Genomic DNA, 21,838 nt, shown 5'->3' on the forward strand with positions numbered 1-21,838 from the left:
CACGAATTTGTACAATACCTGTTTCTTATTTATTAATAAATTAATGAAATTAAATTGGCTTTTTGTCACGAGAGCACGACTAATTGTCCAACTCCACTCTGAACTTTATGCTATCGATTGAGAGAGGCTACCATATCGATATTCATTCCAATAAGCTTTCGAATATCGATATATCTTACGGATAGCACTTGTTTATATTTTCGTTTAATTGCATGATTACAACACAAAAAAAGTTTTTTATGGGATATGAGTAGCTCTACAACCAAATTCAGGCGGTCCACTTCAGACAACGAGTGTCCTGATGTGTACGCAGGCAGCGGACACGGCAATAGCGTGTGCCGCATGCGGTGCAGGAATATTGCGAAAAGTTGCCACAGACGGCACAGAAATGACGCACTGGTTTTTTGGGCGGCGGTGCGGCTGCAGTCTCATAGTTGGGCTTCTGTTTGTCCTCCTCGAGCAGTTGTTGGAAGTTCTTGCGGTATTTGGCACGAAAGTACTCGGCGCCCTTGCGCTTGCCCTTCTTCTCTTTGCCACTTTTGATGCTGTCCTGGAACTTGGGTAACTTTTTGGACATGACCAGATCGGCGTGCGGATCGTCCTGAAAGTTATCTTGCTCCAGCGCCTCCAGAGCTTTGCGTACGCGTCGCTGTCTTGCCGCTTCATCCAGGACACGTTTCTTCTCCGCATCCTTGATGCGATGCGATTCGCGTCCCGTCATGATTTTGGTTGTAGCAGTTGTTGTGTTTAAAATAATATTTAGGCGTCCTTCTCGTGCAATGGAAAGTTAATGCGATCCATTAACTCATCAACGCGCGCCTGTAGCACCTCAACAATGTCCGTGGAGATGAACAGATGATTCTCGTCCAAGTCCTGTATGATAAATTTGCGACCCAACGCCAGCTTCTCATCCAAATGTAGCAAAAATTGTTTCATAGCCGGATCACTGTTCAGCGGGTCGGCCAAAACGTAGAATTTGAGTAGAGAAATTGAATAAATGTTTAAATCGCACACTTACCATTCCACAAGCACTCCTTTCATAACATTTACCATGTTTTATGGCGATAAAAACATTTGGAACGAGCTGCAAAGCCAAAAAATTCAATGCAAAATTCGAGACTATTCGATAAGCCGATAACGACAACATTGCCATTCACAGCGAACGAGTGCTGTTATGCTATGTTGGTACTGGCAATATTTTTAGCAATTCTCTTGATGCAATTGGAACAGCTGTTCGATACTTATAGCAAAATTGCTTGAAGTAAATAGTAATTAAAATTTTAGCAATAAGTACAAATAAAAAATGTTATTCGTATGACTAATATGATTTTTGGTAATTACTAAATAACAAATTTATATTGTTCAGACGCCGGCACAGCCTCGACTGCGCACACACAACAACAATCGATAAGCTATCAGCCGATAACTTATAGTATTGTTCTAACGCGTAGCCAGCAACATAGAAAATAAATAAATATTTATTTAGGTGGATTCGTGTGGCGTATACATAATGTGGAAGCATTTTACAGTCACGTTGGCGCTGCTGGCAGTTTTTGCCACTCTGGCGGCTGGCAAATCAGATCCCGGTATCATTGACGTTGTCATAGAGCAGGTGAAAAGCAAACAATGCAAAAAAAATATGGTAAATTCTAAAACGAAAACCCATTTAGGAGGATCTGCAACCGATTGTCGAACAGCGTCCCTTATTGGCCAACACCAAGATATACATAAAACGTAAGTATGAAAAATTGCAACGTGACCAATTCGCAGTAACTGAAAACATTTTCTTACCTCCTCCCACCAACCCCCCTGCACCAACAATCAAGTGGAGTGTTCGTCCGAGGGGGAAGTTCCGCTAACCATAAACTTCAAGCTGACCAAACATCGATGCATGTACGAGGGCCGTTTTGTAAGTGAAAATTGTGAAATAATCAATGCAATGCAATTATATACATATATCGTCTTTATTTCTAGCTGCAGGCACTGAACGACAATCCGAATCTGCAGCAAAATGCCAGCTTCAGGCAGCTCATCAAATCGACAACAACCAATGTGAACTGCACGCATCTCATTGCCCTCACCGACACCGGTGACGCGGCCACCGAGCTGCAGGCCGAGGATGTGCATCCTCTAAAGCAGACCAAACATCCGCTATCGGTAATTGCCATTTCAGCAAGTCCGTGTGTCTGTGTGAGCGTGTGCGTGACTCAGTTTGCGTTTCACGCACAGCAACAATAACAATACCTAACGCAAATACTTAATGTTATCAAGAATTTCACATATCGTACTTTGATTGTGTGCGTGGGCGTGCCCACCGATCCGTGCGGAAGCTAAAGACTGCTGATAAAGTTCTAGGGAAACAAACCACCAGAAAGAATAGTTGTATCTTAACAAGTTTTATATGTTCATACAAGCATGAACAGGCAAAGAATCTTATCAGCACTTTTCCTGGAAGTTTAGGGACTCCTTCCTAGTGGAAAAAAACAATTAGCAAAAATGTACTCCTAGCGCTCACGTCGATTAGATCAGTCGGGAAAAAAGTTATGTATTTAGATAGACAGACAGCTTAAGAAACTGAGCGACCAGTTGACATAGAAGCAGGCGAATAAAAGAAAAGAAAAAAGCCATATAAAGACTTGGCTGTTGATATATGAGAATAAATGAATGAACAATTCCAGGGACACGCACTAGCTATAAACACTGCGAGGGTATAATTTGGTTGTTTACAATAATAAAATGTTCTAAACAGATACAGAACTATACGAAGGCCACCAAAGCTGAATTTTAATTTAAATAAGAATTAATTACGCTGTTAGCTACATGCTTGCGGACTTCTGAGGAGAATAGTAAAGCTTGTAATTAATTAGTTTGATCGAGATATATTGATAAACCGAATAGTTCACAAAATAAAAGCTCTTATTGATCAATTTGCTCTATAGAGCAATAAGAATTTAAGGGAAACGAGTGTGCAAAATCTTGCGAATCAAAACAGTTTTTCATGCAACTTAAATTTTTGACTAGTTATGCCTAAGGTAGCTACAAGCTATAGAGATCCAATCCGTCCGATTCTAATATACAACATAATACGAACAGAAAACGAATCTTATGACAATAGATTTGAGACTGCGAGACCAGCTTGGATAGCAACAGACATAAGAGTTTCATTAAAAAAGAACATAAATTGCCTGTCGATATGCTATAGAAGTTCGTAATTGCCAAACGCAACTATATCAACTGGGGTTGTCATCCTGAACATCCTTACCCTTGCTTACACGTTTGTAAAAATTATTATTTTTTGCATTTACAGGCAACTCGCAAACCCATTGCAAATATTGCTGAAGATGGCATCTACGAGGTGGAGCTGACCATTTTGGCCACGACGCCTGCCCAATCCTTTCGCGCAGCTGTACGCATTGAGTTTCTGGGACCGCATGGCTATATATCAGCCATAGATTGGCCATTCTTGCCGGTAAACCTATTGCTCTCATCTGTTAAAATTTATATTATAGCTTTAAAATATCTTCTGCAGTTCTATTGGATAATGTGCATTAACTATGTCATTTTTGGCATCATTTGGCTATTTGTATCATTCGCACAATGGCGCGATCTGTTGCGCATACAATTCTGGATTGGCGGCGTCATATTGCTGGGCATGCTCGAGAAAGCATTCTTCTATGCGGAATATCAGACAGTCGCCAATACTGGCTTTCCAGTGCAGCATGCCGAGCTCGTCGCGGAATTCGTGTCCTGTGCTAAGCGCACGCTGGCCCGCATGCTGGTCATCATAATGAGTCTGGGCTTTGGCATAGTCAAGTAATAAGCAGGGTTAAGAACTAAGCTTTAAGCTCCTACTAATCACATTTTATATGTTACCCTTTGCCAGACCGCGTCTGGGACCCATGCTGCATCGTGTTGTGGGCATGGGCACTTTGTACTTTATATTGGCCTGTGTCGAGAGCTATTTGCGCATTACCAGGGTGAAGAGCGATCGCAGCGAGCTGCTGTTGGCCACCATCCCATTGGCTGTACTGGATACAGTCATTTGCTGGTGGATATTTACTTCGCTCGTGCAGACCACACGCACGTTGCGTCTGCGCAGGTAAGAACATATAATATACACTCACTTTCATTATTATATTAAATGTTGTACTTTCAGAAATCTGGTTAAGCTATCGCTGTACAGACATTTCACCAATACGCTGATATTCGCTGTTATCGCTTCCGTTATCTTCATGTTGTTTGCCTTGCGTTTGCGTAGAAGCGAAAACTGCACGCCCGTAAGCTCATAAGACTCCAATCTGCCTTGCTAGCCATATATAAAACATATGTATTTTTTTCTACCCAGGGCTGGCATGATATCTGGCTAGATACGGGCTTCTGGCATATATTATTCTCTGTGCTGTTGCTGGTTATCATGATACTGTGGAGACCCACCAACAACAATCAGCGTTATGCGTTTACGCCGCTGCTAGACAATCCGGAGGATGAGGATGATGATGGTAGGCTGCAGGCTGAAGGCTGCAAAAAGTAACACGCTTAAACTAACACTGCTTCGTATCTATTACAGATGAAGAGGATCAGTTTGTGGCGGATGCGTATGGCGTTAAAAACCGTGGCTTAAATCAAAATGGCACAGGCCGAACAGCAGCGAATTCGCGTGCGGCCACCACCACCGAGGAGGATGATTTGCGCTGGGTGGAGGAGAATATACCATCAGCAATGGGCGATTCCGCGTTGCCGGTGCTCGATTCCGATGAGGAGGTCATCAATACCAAGTTTGAAGTTTCCAAAATGCAATAAGCTGCGTGACACGTCTGCTGTGTACCTAAGAGACTTTTACATATATAGATATATATTGATCTATGTGTTGCACATTTATTTATAACTACTATTGAACGCACTAATGACAGCCGAAGAGCATTAATTGCTGGACTTCTATTGCTCTTCTACAGGCCATTCTGTTGCTCCTCACTTCTCCTAATGCTATCCACAAATGTCACTCGCTTGTTTTCCAACCACGAATCACATTTTCAGCCAGTCTAAAAATACGTCTTACGAGCATCCCCGTGTAAAATATTGTATCTAAAACAACGTAATCTAATTTTCGGACTCCTAACTAAATAAATCTAACTTATTCGTAATCACTAGCTTAAGTTGTAGATATCTAGAGCGACGAATTACTTGTTAGTATTGAAAACTGAAAACGATTCTTCTGATAAAAGTTCTATTATAATTATCCATATACTTTATCATTTATGCGAACACACACACATACACAAGGTGTTGCTATCAATTTTGTATATAGTTGATAATACATTTAACAAGGAAAGAATATTTATAAAGATATATATATATATATATGTGTGTAAAAATCATGATAAAAGAAACATATGAACGAAACGCATAACAGGAAAATATTTCAATTCGATTTACCGATAAAAATGTATTTGTATTCATAGATTTGATATAAGGCCACACATCTTGTCTTATTTAAAATGAAAGAAACACATTGCAACTTGTAGCGCAGTTTGCGAATTTTCACGAAAATAAATAAAGCATAGCCATACCAAACCAAAACTTACAAAAACTTCTTTTTCTATTTCTATTGTGGGCAGAAATTGAGAATATATTATTATGCATAATTGGAATGGGTGGGTATCGATAGAATCAGATTTGTATACTAAGGATTGGTCAAAAATTAATAATTGTACATATAAATAAATTTAAATAGTACAGCTATAAAAATCATTCTAAAATTCTGTTGAGTATATAATGTACGTAACCCGCGCTAGAGAGAAGTAAACAAACAAGACTAAACATATTTACTTTCTGATATAATGTTGCCATAGGAACCAACGATTGATTAGTTTTCCCATTTATTTAACTTTTGTTTTCATATCTTATGAGACCTCCCCTTTGTTAGCCAAGAAATTGGAAATATATTTCTCTGATCGATACGTAATGTGTATTTTTCACATAATACAGAGCGTTTCAGTAAAAGTACATAATGTAAAATTTATGCTTCGAGCTTCTTATTGTTAGAATACACATACATACATTATTTATTTTATTTTATTTTATATATAAACACAATTATTTATTCTCGAACGCAGCAAACGTTTCCAAAGAAAAATGCAAATGCAAACAAATCGAATCGCTTTTAAATGAATCGTGCAAAGCGAAATGCGTACAATTTCGCATCGACTTGCAGATACAAAACATTGTATATGCATTATACAGATACAAAATACTCAAAGATACTTAAAGATACTGTCTAATGGGCGGCGGCAGAGCTGGCGCGACATATACGAGTGGACTTGAAATTTATGTAAATTGCAACAAGGCGATGGAGGAGGGGGTTAGTAGAAATCTGGGCAATCAATTTACATTAATACGTTTTATCTTCTTTCATTTAACAAGTTTTCTATTAATCTTTATCATTTTTTTTTTTAACAAATTTAGTGCCTAGAAATGCGCATTGTTATACTTGGTAGTTGGTAATGCTCATAATGAAATTGAATTATGCGGCCAATTCGATTACTGTCCCTATAAACGCGGTTGGCGCCAGAGGCGTCAACGGCTCAGTTCGATTCGGGTTTGACATTGCGCCTCAATATTGCTGCTGCCAGATCCTGTTTCATGGCCGCCTGATCCCGCTGATCGGCCAGGGACTGTGTGCTGCGCAATCCATTCACGATGTCCTTGGTCTTGCCAAAGTAAATTGCGTTTAGTGTGTTGCGTATTTTGTTTTCCATCTCCTCGACCATTTTGCCAATGTTTGCGATATGCGGCGAGGATTCGCTCACATTGGCATCCTGTTCCGTTTGGCGAGTCAGTGAACCGCCCAGATTCATTGTGCCCGAGCCCTGTTTGTTTGTCTGCAGCCACAGCATGGCCGTTGAGGTAAGCTTGTAATGTGCGGTGCGCCCCGTTGTTTTCTCCTGCACCTCCACCACATGTATGGAGTCCCAGCAGCCGCGTATCATTTTGCTGCCATCGCCGGCCTTTTTGATCAGTATCACAGCGGCAAAACCGTGATCCAGATCCCACAGATAAACGGAGGAGACACCGCCCTCATAGTACATTTCACGATACTGATCGAATGCATAGTTCGCCTCGATTTCCAGTTTGCGTAAACGTTCCGATGGCATTTGGCCATCCTCCAGCGCTGGGTAATACGAGTTGGACCAGGGCGAGCGATACGAGTCGCCATCACGATTATAATCGCACAGCAGATAGTCCTTGCCGTGCTCCTTGTCTTTGGCTATCTTAAGCGGCTGGTCCACAGACGATAACAGATCCTCGCACAAGTCGGGCGCCAAATCAATCAAGTCAATCAGATTCTTCTCAATCTGCTGAGGCGGCAGTCGCCTCATCAGATCCAACGCGCAATCCATTTGCATTTCCGACTGTAAGCAATGAAAGTAATTTAAATATGCTGATTGAACGGCGGATTAAATGTTTCCTCATTCGCTTTGACTCATTTTGCCACAGTAGCTGATAAGTGGCCCATCCTCCCCGCCTCGCCCCTTTCCAACCGGCACGCCACGACTAATACCATATACGGGCATCGTTTTAGGTCGCAGGCCAACTAACTACCCGCCCCAATATTTCAGCTTTCAAATATATTTATATCTTATAGCAATATTTCACAATAGGGCGACAGCCAAATAACTTGTTTTTTTTTTTCGTTTTGTTCAATTTGTTTTCATATCTTTCGTATTACTCACCATTTTGTAAACTGTGACTGTTTTTTCTATTTGTTTTGTGTTTGTGCTTGTTGTGTGGTTTATTAATTTGTTATGCGTCCTCAAGTTGTTTCGAATCGTTGTTTAGGAAGAGCTACAAATTGTCATTGGTCAGTTGTATTGAAATTTAATTACAAACAACTAGATTTAACAACAAATTTCCACTTACTCGATTCGTCAGCACGTAACACAATGGCGTCTGACCATTCACAGGTTTCGCACACAAGAAATCAGCTGTTGTGTGTGACCAGCGCTATGCCGATGATTTATATCGATAAGTGCGTGAGCCAGTTCCTATCGATTGGGCGGCCACTATGTTGTTCGTATCGGCGGGCAGCATTTTAATTCAAAACGTATTTAAACATGCAAATTAAACAAGTATTCATTTTTTTATTTTTATATATATTAGCAACAAGTTTATTGAATTTAGATTTTCCGTTCATATACTTTTTACGTTCAATATCTGTTTCCCCATTTCCAATGCTGTGTGAGTTTTTGTTACAATTCGTTTTTTTCTGTAATTTTCTTTTTTGTTTTCTTTTGTATAGCTTAGATTTTATATTTTACACAAAAAGTTTATCCATAATCGTAAATTTTTAATCCGAATTGTCATTAAAAATATATTTAAGCTGTTTACTTAAATTTCTCGCTTGCACATATTCCAGATATATGTATATAAATCATACGCACGGAGTGAAAATACAGTTTAGTTTCCTTTCCTTGCTTTCTTCCTTAGTTTTCTTACACAATTCATTTCCATTTCGATTTTCTTTTCATACATTTATAGTATATAGCCAAATATAAATGTGTGCGTGTGTGTGTGTGTGTTTTTTGCTTTCTGTGTGCTTTTCTATTTCTCGCATAAGTTGTTCAATAATCATAAACTTAGTCAATTCATTATTTTGTTTTTTTTTAGTTTTTTTAGAGTTTTTTTTTATATATTTTTAATTAGGTGTATACTTTGACCATATAAATGTAAAATCTCAGACTTTAATTTTTAACTAAAGTGCACTACATACAGAAAGTGTTCAGTGGAATGTGAACTAAATTGGATTTTCGATTTTTAGCAATCGTAAATGGTTAAGAGTTTATTGTGAAATGAGAAAAAGTCTGGAAAATTAACTTGCAAATATGGCTCACATTATTTTCTAATACTCAAATCATTTTATACGTAATTATAATTTGTGTTTTTTTTTTGTATTTTTTTTTTGCTTTTGTTTTTTGTTTTCATTAGTTCTTTTGAAGTTTAATATTTCGGCTAGTTAAATATTTATTTAGTTATGCATTTAGCATTCGTAGAAAGAAATCATAAGCTGTTTAAATAAGTATTCCATTTCTCGTTACTTTTCTTTACATTTCACGTTTTTTCTTTTCTCTTCTTTCGTATTTCAATCAATCAATCATTAAATATGCAACATTTCCTTATCAACGCATCGACAAACAAATGTAATCACAGTTTTATGTTTTCCTTCTTTATATAAACTCATTTTCATTTAGCTATTTATTTCACTATTTGTGTGTGTGTGTGTGTGAGCGTATGCATGTGTGTGTGTGTGTGTGTGTGTGTAGCTTGTGGCTGTGTGGTTGTTGTTGTAGTTGTATTTGTTGTTGTTGTGGTTGTAGTGGTTGTAGTAGTATTGTGTTTGTGGCCTTGCTATTAACAGATAAAAACTGAAAAATTTGTTAACGAAATAAATAATAATATGCAATTACAATTATTACAAATATGTATTTGCTGCATCAAAAACTCACCATCCCGCCCTATCCAGCCCTATCCAGCCCCTAATCGCATGCCCAACTCGGATCTTAGCCTTATGAACACTCGCATATTATCTATCGCTTTGCCTTGCCTTTGTTAGTTAGTTATTTAGTTAGTTAGTTGATTAATACTATTACGTATTTAGAAAAAACATTAAGAATATTGCACAACTTGTTGAAAAGAACGTTGACGTTGACTTTGTTTTTGTTTGCTTTTGCTTGGATCTCTTTTTTTCGCTTTTTTTAAAAATATTTCATTTAATATTTAATACCTGAGTTGTTCATAATCGTTTTTGCATGATTACAATTTTGCTTCGTTTTTTAAATATTTTTTTTTATTTTTAGTTTTTACTTGTAATACACATCGAAAAAATGTTTTTTTTTTTTTTTTGTTTTTTTCCCTTTTTTTTTATTGGTATTAAATGCATGTATACATCGTCGTGAGTCTTGATAATGCCCTGAGTTTGCTCCATACGGATTTTATTTTTACGTTAAATATATATATATTTATATATATATATATATGTATATGTACAGACATTAAGAGAACATTTACATAGTTCCATAATATTTTCAAGTGGACTTTTTGCATTTCTTAAAGACTTCTTGCCAAAATGAAAATCAAAAAGTTTCATTTCGTTTTTCTTTCTTGTCAATTTTGCACACTTTGCAGTTCAGCGCATTGTTGAAATTTTCTTAGCTTTTCTTTTTGCATGTGTAACTCAAGTTTTGTTGCCAAAAACCCAAAAGCTGTTAATTTTAATTTAAAAAAAAAATCAATTAAAAAAGAGACAAGTTTCCGTTTCGTGTTGTCAACTGAATCGTCCTAATGTCACACCATTTGCCAAAACTTTTATATTTTTTTGCTTAACTCTTAGATATTTTGTATTTTAAATTTATAGTTGGTTTTTTTTTTTTTGAATTTTTGTTTTTTTGCCGAAAAATTTGTACGCATTTTCATAATATATATTCGTTAATTTAAAATTTAACTGCTAAATTTTGTGTTACCTGAAATTTTGTACTTGTCATTGTTCCAAAAGTTTTTGTGTGTCTTTTCCATTTTTTTTTGTTTTGCTCTTAAATTTTTCACTTTTTCAAATTTTTATTTACTTTTTGGTTTTGTTCCTTTAAGTGTGACCTACATTTAAATACAAATAGAAAAGAAAAGACGTAAGAAAAATAAATAAAAAAAAAAAAAGAAGTTTAAGTACACACATATATTAAATTTAATTTGTACTCGCTTCGATTTTCATTTAGACAAATTTACAACAACTTGATTTACACATTCATAGAGGGGAGGGGTTGAGGGGTGTGTGGGCGTGTGTGTGCGTGTGTAGAGTTGAGTACAATTATCGACTTTCTAAGGTTTTAAGCTAATATTTAGCCATATGTTTTAGACGCTGAACTGAACTGTAAAGTCGCTTAGGCCTAAACATATTTTCCATAATTGTTATTAACTTTTTGTTTTTCTTTTCTTTTCTCTTGTTGTAGTATACGTATTTGCCTTTACATATATATGTGTGTATTTTTTACACACACACACATATATATACAAATTAATTTCTTGTCCGCGTGCTAAAGGAAATGAAGAAATTAAAAATTTTGTTTAACAATTTTGTTAACGAAATTTGTTTTAGGATACCAATAAAAATTGCCAATTATTCGAATTTTTTTTTGTTTTTTTTTTTTTTTTTTTTTTGGTTTTTAACATTTATTTAGTTTCATTAATTTAGAATTTACGTAAATATATATATATAGTTTGTGTGTGTATATATATTATAAATTTAGTTTTCTTTCTTTCGTTTTGTTTTTTTCCATTTTTAAACATAAACATTACAAATTAAAAGAAATTGTCAAACAAGCCAATTTGCGTGCTGATTTAAACAAAATTCAAATTGTACAACATAAAACATAATGATACAAAATATCATAATATAAAATAGCATATTTTTTACATACATTTTACACTTAAATTTAACTTCATTTCGGTTTCAATCTTCCTCATGATACTTCAATTTTATAGTTATTTCAAATAACTTAGATAGATTTTGTTGTGAAAGCAAAAGCAAAACTAAACACACGGAAGTTCGCATCAAATTAAATTTAAATTTAAATTTATGTGAACATTTTGTTATTGATATATTATTTTTTTCGAGTGTAGCGTTAAATAATGAATGTGAAATAATTGTGTAAGTACAATTGGCTTGTTGTTATCATTTTTTTTTCTTCTCTGTGTTTGACGATATTCAACTAAATATTAATAGAAAACAAGTATTAACAAAAATATATAACAAAAATTACATACAACGTTTTCTCACACAGCGAACTTTAGTTCAATATTCGTTTGCTGCTTTTTCTTCTTATTTTCTTTTTTTTTGTTAGATTATTTATATATATATTTAGTTTATATATATATATACGTATTTAAATTAACTTTTTGTACCTGTGCACAATTACACATAAATTTTGTTTTGCGTGTTTGAAAACTTTGCTTAGAAATTAATTTATACAACGAAAAAATTAGCAAAAATTAGGAGAAAATTAAACAATTTTACAGCATTCAAAAATCTATAAACACAAAATTACATAGTTATATAGATGTTTCTATATATATATATATATCGTACATACACAAGTAGCTTTTATTTTGTAATTTTTATGAAATTTTTTTTTATGTACATTAAAAGTTGTTGCTTTCAATTGTTGTTGTTTTTTTTTTGTTGCTGTTGTTTTCACTTTTAAATGCAAAATGGCGACATGTTTTGTTGTTTTTTTTTTTTAAATTAATTTATGCATTTTTTTGTTGCACTTACGTTTTTACAAAGAAATTATTTTAGGCCGCTTTTTGTCGAAAGTTGGGCCTAAAATTTAAATGTTTTATGTTTCGCTCTAAATAAATATTTATGCGTATAATCTGTTTGTTAATTTTTGTTTTTGTTTTTCAATATATACTTTATGTTCTGCCTAATGTATTTGTTTTTGTTTTTTTTTTTTTGTGTTAAGTTTTACATAAAAATATGTTTTGTTTTTTTTTTACGATTTTCTTTTTTTTTTCTTGTAATTTGTAGCCGAAAGTTTAAGCCTAAAATTGTTTATATGCTTAGTTTTGCGATTATGCAAAAATTTCTTTAAGAAAGGTTTTATTTTTTTAAGTTGTAATTTTTCGTTTTTACATATTTTGTTTTTATAACCTTTGTGGTTTGCGCTTTGAAATTGAATTTAAATTTTAGTTTTTGGGCTGTCAACAAAATGTTTTTGTTTTTTTTTGACAGTTACGCGTAGCTCTAGCAAAAGTATACCGTTATTTAGTATTTGTTTGTGTGAGTGTGTTGAAATTTTAAGTTTTTTTTTTTATAATTTTAATAGCCTTAAAATAATTTCTTTGTATTTTTTTCTTGTGTGTTGTGTTTTCATATATTTTTTAGTTAATAAATGTAAAGTTTTGTTTGTTTTGTTTTGTTTTTTGCCTCATTCAGTTGCTTTGCCGAAATTGTATGTATACACATTGTTTTTGCTTAGACACATATACATATTAAAATTTTAGTCATAGTTCTAGTTAGTTAGTATAGCCAAAGATTGTAACTTTACATTAAATGTTCATCATCATATTTTTTTTGTTTTTGTTATTTGTTGAAATTTCGTGTTAAATTTAGCGCATATTTACAAAAAACTAATGCAAAAAAAAACCTCTGTTTGCCAAAGTTGTTGTGCTTCTTCTTCTTCTGTTTTTTAACAAACAAATTTAGTTAAGGTTTTTGTTTTTGTTAAGCCAAAAAATGTGTTGCAAATGAATTTTTTTCTCTCTTTTACTCAAGTGTTTTTGTAAATATTTCGAAATGAAAAGCCAAAAGTTGTGTAGGTGTGAGTGTGTGTGTGTGTATGTGCGTGTGTGTGTGTGTGTGTGTGTGTGTCGAACCATCGATTTACTTTGTGTCACCATTTTACAAACAAAACTTAAAGGAAAAATTTTTTAAGTATTTGTTTTTGATTTGTTTTTCTTTAAATTTAAGATATATTTGCTATATGCGCAGTCTATTGGGGGCCCGTTGAGGTAGTTTAGTTAACTATTGCAGTTCGATATTTGATTGTTGTTTTGTAATTAGTTGCTATTGCTTGTTGTGTGTGTGTGCTTGTGTGGGTGTGTGTTGCAAGTGTCTTTTGCATTGTTGCGTAAGATTAGTTGTTTAGGATTTATGTCCCATTAAAAATAAACTAAAACGAAAATACATAACTAAGAACTAAAGCTGTGTGTTGTTTTTATTTCATTAGCATCTTCAAATTAAACTTTGATGTTTTCCATTTATATATTGTTTGCAGCTGTTTGCCAAAAACCATAAGGAAAAACAAAGAGGTAGTTTCGATTCTGAGGTATATGAGTTCCTGAGTTTGATTTACATACATACATACATATGCATGCACATATACATGTGCACAAGTCTAAACATAAAACTAAGTGCTAAAAACAAATACCTAAACATACCGACGACGAGATAAAAACTATTTAGTAAATATATATTATATTTTCAACATAATATTTGTAATGCAATTGTTGCGCCTTCTGCCATATGCCACGCCCAGCAGCTGTGCTGGCGCGCCACGCCCACCGACGGCAACGTACTTAAAAATAATATGTAATTCAGACTCCAGAGAACGTTGCGCCGGCAGGCGGCACGCCCACACTGTGGGCGTGGTCAGGCTTTGAGCGAGGGGGGTGGGGGAGTTGGGGTTGGGGTGGGGTGGTAGTATATGTAAAGCAATCAAAATATATATTTTGTGAATTCACATAAACTTTCACTAAAAAAAAAACTTGGTAGTATTTGTAATTTTTAGAAAATTAAATTATTGCAATTATTTTTCAATATTTTCTGTTTTCTTTTCTTATTGTTTGCTGTTCGATTTACGGTTAGGAAAAAGCAGGATCGAAGAAATATATAAAAAAAAAATTAAAAGAAAACAAAAACTTTGCAGCGCCGAACGCGGTTCGGACGCTGCACATCACAGAACAAACTGGGTTTTTGGGTACATTACGTAAGAACTACACAAAGAAATGTAACGGCACCGCATGGCCGCTCTATGCGCTTCTCACAGTCTGCACTCCGGCGGCCAGCGGCGTGTGTGTGTGTATGTGTGTGTGCGTGCGTGTGTATTGTATTGGATATATATATATATATATATATAGAGTATGTAACTAGATCTATTCCGTTAATTGAATACTATTTGAGTGTTTTTCTTTTTTTTTGTAGTCAGCTATTGTAGTTTTGTGTATGTGTGTGTGGTGTTTGTGTGCGTGTGTGCGTGTGTATCACCCTGTAGTTATATGTAAACAAAAATCTTGCACTATTGTGTCAACTTAAAAAAAAAATAAAGGAAAAACTAAAAGAAAAAAACTAAGAGAAAATGTACTTGCAAGCAACTTTTGGCGAGCCTATGTGTTCCTACATATGCGCTTAATATATATACATACACATACATATGTATATATATATATAGGTAGATCCTAACTTTAGGCATTTAATATGCTTTTACAACTGAGCCTTAAACTCTAAACTGTGTGTGTGTGTGTGTGTGTGTTTTTAACTATATACAGTGCCACGCCCACTTGTTGGCGCAGGCCTTGGCATTTCATATTTTGCTTACAACAAGAATTTTTCATTGATTTTTTACAGCATTTTAGTTACAAAAATTATATGGAGCCGAAAAAACAGAATTTCGAATTTAAGTTAAATTTTCATTTTCTCTTGTTTCATTTTCATTTTTTTTCTGGTTTTGGTTGTGAAAAGAAAAATTGGGTTTTTTTTTGTTGAAAAATGTTTTCCAAAGGTGTGCCAAAAAGTTTTCGATTTTGAATTTTTGTTTTTGCTGTAATTGTTGCTGTTTTTGTTGTTTGCTTTGTCAAGTTTGTTGAGAACGTTTTTGAGTGGTTTTTGTTGTTGTTGTTGTTGTTGTTGCATTTAACTTTTAACAAGTATCTCTTAGTTATTTTTGCTAGATTTTTTTTGTTTTACTTTAGTTCTTTGATTAAATATATAAGCATTTTGTTAGATTTTTGCTTTTTGTTTTTCACATTGTTTATAAAATTTTACTAATAGTTGTTTAATTTTATATATTTTTTATAGGCACCCAATTTACCAATTGTTTTACTTATTTTGTTGACGTTAAAAGAAATAAACAAAAATCAAATCTGTTATCAAAAGTTTGTGCGTGTGTGCGAATTTTGAGTTTCGAAAAAATTAAAAAAAATTAAATATAAATGCAAAGAACACACAGCGAGGGGGCGGGGGCGGGGGCGGGGAAGGCGCGACAGTCAGCCGGGTTTGTTTCTTGCCATCTGTGTTATAAATTTAATAAAATTATTTACAAAAAACTAGACAAGAAATCTACCCGAGCCGACTGCACAGAATTCAATTAAATGCTTTTGTATTTAAGTTAAGTTTGTTTTCTTTTTTTTTGTTTTTTGTTTTTTGTTTTTTGTATTTGTTTTATACTATTTAATTATTGCAGGTACTTGTGGTTACGGTTTTTGTTGCTATTGTTGCTTTGTAGTTTGTAGTTTGTTGTTGGTTTGTTGTTGTTGTTGTTGTTGTAGTATGCAGCTATTTTGTTGTTTTGATTTGTTTTTAATTATAGTTTAAATTCAGTTTTGTCTTTTGTTTACTTTGATTTGAGGCAACTTGCAGCGGTTATTTTCAAAAACAAATTGAACATCTTTTAAAGAATAATTGTGAATTATATTATACAAAATACATAAACAATTATCATTATTATTATTATTATGATTTTACTTTTCAGCTACGTTTGGCGGCACCAATCAAAAACGTTCAAACTTTTCATTTACTTCTCTTTTTTTGTAAGCATAACTATTTTCTTGCTTTTACTTTCAAGTTTCTTGCTCGTTTTTTGTTTGTTAGTTATTTATTTATTAATTAGCACCCTGAAAACGATTTTTCAGCCGGACTGCAATTTGTTGTATACTCTTTTTTTAATAAATTAAAATATTTCAGTTTTGTTTTTGCTAATTTGTTGTTGTGTAGTTTTGTCAGAAATAAAATTTGTCCATAAACTTCATTATTTAAACATCAAATACTGCGTTTGTGTACCTGTGTGTGTGTGTGTGAGTGTGGTTGTGTTTAAAGTTAGTTAGTTAGATTAGTTATAGTAAACATTCTGCCCAGTCTGCAAAGGCTGGGACTTTTTTTGTTTTTGTTTTTTATAGGTGGTCTCCGAGGGCAACAACAGTTGCAACAGTAGTCATTATCTTCTTCTTCTTCATGTTCTTCAGGTTCTGATCATCCGATGTTCATGATCAGCGCGTAAACGTTTCTTCTCTATACATCAATCAATCACTCTTTATCAATCACTCAATCAATAATTTCGCTTGTGGCATTAAATTCTTCAAGGGGGGTTTCTTTTTTTTGGGGGGGGAGGACTTGGGCGGGTTTAGCTTACTGCTCATTCGCATCCACATTGAGCTTGGGCGTCGAGGTCAATGTGGGCGCTTCGTGTGGCAACATCATTTGGCTGGTGGGCGTGGGCGTGCGGTGCATCTCAGCAGCGGGCGGGGGCGGCGTTGCGACATATAGCCGCTGCTCCTCCTGCTCCCGCTCGTGCTGGTGCTCCTGCTCCTGCTCCTGCTCCTCTTCGCTGTCCGAGAGGGGCTCTATCTTGGGCTCAACCACAACCAGCTCGGACTCCGGGTCTGGCGAACGCAGCGGCTCATCAATGTCCATGGCAGCGGACGCAGTTGCTCGAACTGCCGCCTCGCTGCCGCTAACATCGCTCGCCTCCGCATCGCTGCCATCCGTTGTGGTCGTTGTGGCCGTTGTTGTTGTGGTTGTATTGGCCGTCGTATTGGCCGTGGTGTCCATGGCCTCGGCTGCCTCGGCCTGCTGGCGCTGCTGCTGATGCTGCTCCTGCTCGGCGGCCATGGCCGCTTTGATTTGCAACGCCAGCTCCTGGTGCACCTGCTGCTGCTGCTGCACAAAGCTGAGCAGCCCGCTGGCAGCGGCCGCCGCCGCCGCTGCCTCCTCGTCGCCCTCCTCCGTTAATGCGCCCCTCACGCTGGTGGCAGTTTCGCCCCCGCTGCCTGCCACCGCCGCATCGATGCTGGACGCCATCGCGTCCCGCCGCTGCATGCACTTCTCCAATGCCATTTTGAGTGATTTACGTTTACGCTGCTTTGCCGCCTCCTTGTGGGCGCTCATGACTACTGCTGCCGCTGCCGTTGCGGCCGCTTCCTATGGTGAATGATTGGCGGCCGCCGCAGCTGCCGCCGCTGCCGCGACATGCGCCGGCGCAATTGTCGCGCCGGCGGCCAGGCCAATCTCCTGCTTGTGCTCCCGGGCAATGTGCCGGCGCACCGTGTTGTTGCGCGTGAATGTCCGCTCGCAGAATGGGCAGGGCACACGGATGCCCTGATGCCGCTGCCGGATGTGGGCGCGCAGATTCGTCTCGTAGCCGTAGAGGCGATCGCAGTACAAGCACTTCAGCTTCTTGCCGTCGGCGGTGTTCACGCTGTTCTTGTTGTTCATCTTGGTGGCATTCCACACGTTCAGCATGTCGGCGGGCGCTATCGAGGCGGCCAAATTGCCAGAGAGCGAGCCGTCCGCGTTCTTGAGGTTCTCCAGCAGCGTATTCGGTGTGGTCGACGAGGTGTTCGAATTGGCCGGCGGCGGTGAAAAGTTCGAATTCTCCAGCTTCACGCGCAAATCCTCGGCGCCATTCTGCAAATGGAATTTGGGAATTGTCAAAAGCTGTTGATATTTTTTTATTATGGGTTTGTTAATCCTCATACATCTGTTGACTCATCCATCAGTTCGCGTTCGTCGTCGTTAGCCTCATTGGCGCTGCCATTGTTGCGCTCCGACTTGACAATCCGATCCAGGCTGCTGGGCGCATTCCCATTGCCGGCTGTGGTGCTGGGACTGTGGTTCTCATACCGGCTGCAAATCAAGTCGAGGGTTCAAGTCAATTACAACCAATCAAATTATGAATTTAAGCCTCACATATATACTGTAAGCTATCACAAGTGCAATCTATTGCCTCAATAATAAGCAATATTAACATAAGATAAGAAATACCCCAATTTAATAAAAATACTGCTAACGCACAGATGTATGCAACAAAATAGATTTGGATTTTTCAGGGTGAAATTTATTTTGATTTTGTAATACACCTAAATGTATGCAGCAAAAAATGTGTTCGAACATTTAATGTAGGCAAATGGAGCCGAAATTGGAATGAGCAACATTTGTGATTTATAAACAATAAATTAGAGGACTATACGTTCGAACAGGGTACTTTATAATATACTTGTAACTTATTCAAGTACTATATAAAAAAGATTTCCGATATTAATGTTGCTCGCCAAAAAAAGCGAAATTGCGAAGAAATCGGAATAAGAGATTTTGGAACCTAAACGAAATTCGATTTTCTCTACTCAACTAAACATGATCAGGCCTGTATTTAGGCACATTTTAAAAAACAAAGTATAAAAAGCACTTACCTGGACTGGGGTGAGGCACGTTCCGAGTGCATTGTGTCCGCCTCGGTGGGCGCCGTTGAGGAGGCGCTGGACGAGGGCCGATGGTACGGTGGCTTGTTGATGGGGCTGGGGCACTCCGAGGAGTTCTTGGAGCCATCGCGCAGTACGCTGCCGCGCAGCTCCTGTTCGGGATAGGGACTGCGGAGGGCGCGCTTGCGCAGCGGCTCATTGAAGGACATCGGTCGGTGGTACATGGGCGGCACATAGCCGGACATGGCGCCCAACGCCGAGGAGTTGCTCGCATGCATCAGTGAGTCGCATTCCTGTTTCAGGCTGCCCGTCGAGCCGCCCATATGCATAGCGGCGCCAGCACCGCTGCCCAAACTGATTGGCCCATTGTTGCCGCCCATGCCGTTGCCACCGCCGCCGCTGCCGCTGCCGCCGCCGCCGCCTCCGTTGCCGCCGGCGCCAGAGCTCAATGGTCCAACGCTGCCCGCTGCCGAGCCACTGATGTTGCCGCCGGCACTGCCGCAGCGATCCAATGCACCAGCACTGGCCGCCAGAGCGCTCAAGCCGCTAGCCGCAACGCTGGCCGCGGCGGCCATGCCGCCGGCAGCTGCCATGCCGCTCAAGGCGCCCGCCAGGCTCAGCCCATTGCCGTTGCCCATGCCACCGGCTGTCTGGCCGCTGTTGCTGCCAACCAAACCGCCGCCGCCGCCGCCGACAATGCCGGCGCCGCTGCTGCCGCTTAAGCTGTTGCGCATGCTGCGCCGACCGGTGGGTGAGTCGAGGGGGGAGCTGTCGCCGCCCATGTGTTGCTGCTGTGCCTGCTGGGCGGCCAGGCGGCCGGTCTCTGTGGACAGACCTTTGACCTGTGTGCGACGAGGTTATATAATGCTGCCCACATCATAACTGCTACATTTCTGAATTGAAACTCACCTGTAGACTCTCTGCGGACTTGAGAAAACTGTTGAGCGCCTCCTGGGAGACGTGCACCTCGCCCTTGTACATGAACTCCAGCAGTGCGGCCATGTTGTCCGGCGTGGTCGCCTCCAATATGATGACGCACTGGCCATTTGTGGGCGTGTTCTCGAAAAGATCGGCGAACTTTTTCGAACAGGCAGCCAATATTAATTTGTGTGCTCTAAATACGGCGCCTGCAAGTGCAAGAAGTGGGAGGGGGGTTATTTTAGCCATATGATATTAGCGAATATAAATAATTAATTATAATAATGATTTTCTCCCGTGACGCTTTAAAGCGTATTACAAACAATTCCCATACAAATTTAATGCAAATAGACACGGAAAAAAATGGTATAGCTCAGATTTTGGCGCATTGCGAATAGAAGAAATTGTGGCATACTTTCCGGCTGTGCGTTGTGGCTATAAAATGCGGCCAACAGGTGGCGCCGCGAGCGTAAAACGCTTAGAGACCTTGAACTCATAAAAATCATGTCACACACACAGACACACACAGACACAGTTATCATACACACAAAAGCATAATAAAAGTCGAGCAAGGAAATCATTTCCTTGCTCTTGACTACACACACACACACACAAACACACACACCCGTACACCCATTTGGACTGAGTTATTATTCATCAACTTCAATGTCTTGGCCGTCGTCTTTGGCCTGTGTATGTGTGTGTGACTGTGTGTGTGTGTGTACCTGCGACCCACAGACCCAGCTGCTGCTTCTGCCGTGGCGTATACGCAATATCCCTTTTGCCCACCCCTCCTCCCCCCTCCTGACAATTTAAGTATATTTTTATGTGTTTTCTTGGCTCCGTCGCTGCTTGCCCTTTGCTGGGGTAGGGGTATTCACTCTGTGCTTTTCGGTTGTCTCGGCTTGGTGCTGTTTCAATTTTTCACGTTTCTTTTTTTTTTTTTTTTTTGGCAAGCTGTCTGGGTCTTAGGGTAATACGAGGGTGTGGGTGCGCGGGGAGGGGGCGGGGCTGACTTTATGGGGCACTTGTTGGGCTTGTGCCACGCGCAGTACTTAAGCCAAATTGGAACGAGAAGCGACGCGCGGCTGCGACTCGCAAGAAAATTCACAGAGCTGACATATATATAAACCAAAAGTTTGGACAGTCTTTGGCTGCAAAAATATATATATATGTGTGTGTACAAGTCGTGTGTCTTTAATCTAATCGAAGTGCAGCTGGAGGAATTATTTCGGCAAAAATGTGTGTCAATTTCAGCTCGAATCGCGCTTGATAAGCGTGCCCAATCAGCAAAGCAACTAATATATATATATATATAAATATACAATATATTAGCGCTGAAATCAAAATAAGAGAGGGGCATGGAGAGAGGGAGGAAGAGGAGGAGAGACCAAATCTGCTTACGACACTGCGCAAGTTTCAAAATATGTCTAATCTTAGGTATGATCTATTCGGAATTGCGCGATTGCTATTCGTTATATTCAACTATATAAATATATATGTATATCGAATACCAATATATTTATATACCTAATATTAAGGCATCATATTCGTATCCTTTGCATATCTAGCGCCAGCTTCCTAATAAACTTCCAATACAAATCTGATAAACTTTTAGCAGGGTCTGGACTTTGCCCGCTTTCAATCAGATTATTCTTGGCATTATATATATGTATATGTATATATAAATATATACATTTATATTTGGTGTATTTTATCCATATTATGTATCTCTTATATCCTCTTTATATTTACCAAGCTTGAAATATATACAATAATATGTATTTATTAACTTTTTATATATTCATTATATTTCTTTCCTAGGCATTTTTATCATCTTTATCATTTATATATTATTATTTTTCTATAGCATCTCTTTATTTTAATTTGTTACGTATTCATT

The 21,838-nt window shown here is 37.9% G+C and overlaps 5 protein-coding genes across 6 annotated transcripts in view; 1 reads left to right on the top strand and 4 right to left on the bottom strand.

Annotated features, from left to right (window-relative positions):
* Positions 1 to 171: 171 nt before the first annotated feature.
* LOC135427791 (zinc finger HIT domain-containing protein 1) lies at positions 172 to 721 on the bottom strand. Its single transcript, XM_064681395.1, has one exon. It carries the CDS (start codon positions 719 to 721, stop codon positions 269 to 271), a length of 453 nt encoding a protein of 150 aa, XP_064537465.1. The 3' UTR covers positions 172 to 268.
* Positions 722 to 759: 38 nt separating this feature from the next.
* Positions 760 to 1,178, bottom strand: Tfb5 (transcription factor B5). Its single transcript, XM_064681396.1, has 2 exons — positions 1,019 to 1,178; positions 760 to 946 (listed from the first exon to the last, which is right to left on the bottom strand). Exons 1-2 carry the CDS (start codon positions 1,051 to 1,053, stop codon positions 760 to 762), a joined length of 222 nt encoding a protein of 73 aa, XP_064537466.1. The 5' UTR covers positions 1,054 to 1,178.
* A 246-nt stretch (positions 1,179 to 1,424) lies between these two features.
* Positions 1,425 to 5,577, top strand: LOC135427789 (transmembrane protein 87A). 2 transcript variants are annotated; one of them, XM_064681393.1, is made up of 10 exons: positions 1,425 to 1,612; positions 1,671 to 1,734; positions 1,827 to 1,909; positions 1,981 to 2,157; positions 3,308 to 3,469; positions 3,530 to 3,813; positions 3,884 to 4,099; positions 4,157 to 4,277; positions 4,346 to 4,499; positions 4,568 to 5,577. In XM_064681393.1, the coding sequence occupies exons 1-10, from the start codon at positions 1,511 to 1,513 to the stop codon at positions 4,798 to 4,800; spliced, it is 1,596 nt and encodes a 531-aa protein (XP_064537463.1). In that variant the 5' UTR covers positions 1,425 to 1,510; the 3' UTR covers positions 4,801 to 5,577. The 2 variants fall into 2 exon arrangements, with proteins under 2 accessions (XP_064537463.1, XP_064537462.1); XM_064681392.1 differs by having other exon boundaries at positions 1,426 to 1,612; positions 1,975 to 2,157.
* Positions 5,578 to 5,942: 365 nt separating this feature from the next.
* cpb (F-actin-capping protein subunit beta) lies at positions 5,943 to 8,036 on the bottom strand. Its single transcript, XM_064681394.1, has 3 exons — positions 7,918 to 8,036; positions 7,731 to 7,842; positions 5,943 to 7,409 (listed from the first exon to the last, which is right to left on the bottom strand). Exons 2-3 carry the CDS (start codon positions 7,731 to 7,733, stop codon positions 6,582 to 6,584), a joined length of 831 nt encoding a protein of 276 aa, XP_064537464.1. The 5' UTR covers positions 7,734 to 7,842; positions 7,918 to 8,036; the 3' UTR covers positions 5,943 to 6,581.
* A 4,910-nt stretch (positions 8,037 to 12,946) lies between these two features.
* The window catches only part of chinmo (Chronologically inappropriate morphogenesis), a 63,164-nt gene continuing 54,272 nt past the window's right edge, over positions 12,947 to 21,838 (bottom strand). The window contains 4 exon segments of the mRNA XM_064681401.1: positions 12,947 to 18,226; positions 18,298 to 18,445; positions 19,009 to 19,859; positions 19,927 to 20,144. Of these exon segments, the coding sequence (XP_064537471.1) occupies positions 16,949 to 18,226; positions 18,298 to 18,445; positions 19,009 to 19,859; positions 19,927 to 20,144 (2,495 nt within the window). The 3' untranslated portion in view covers positions 12,947 to 16,948.

This window comes from Drosophila montana, unplaced genomic scaffold, assembly GCF_035044405.1.
Source record: "Drosophila montana isolate Dmon_TW-CO22-7 unplaced genomic scaffold, ASM3504440v1 contig_2326_1, whole genome shotgun sequence".
NCBI classification, from domain to species: domain Eukaryota; kingdom Metazoa; phylum Arthropoda; class Insecta; order Diptera; family Drosophilidae; genus Drosophila; species Drosophila montana.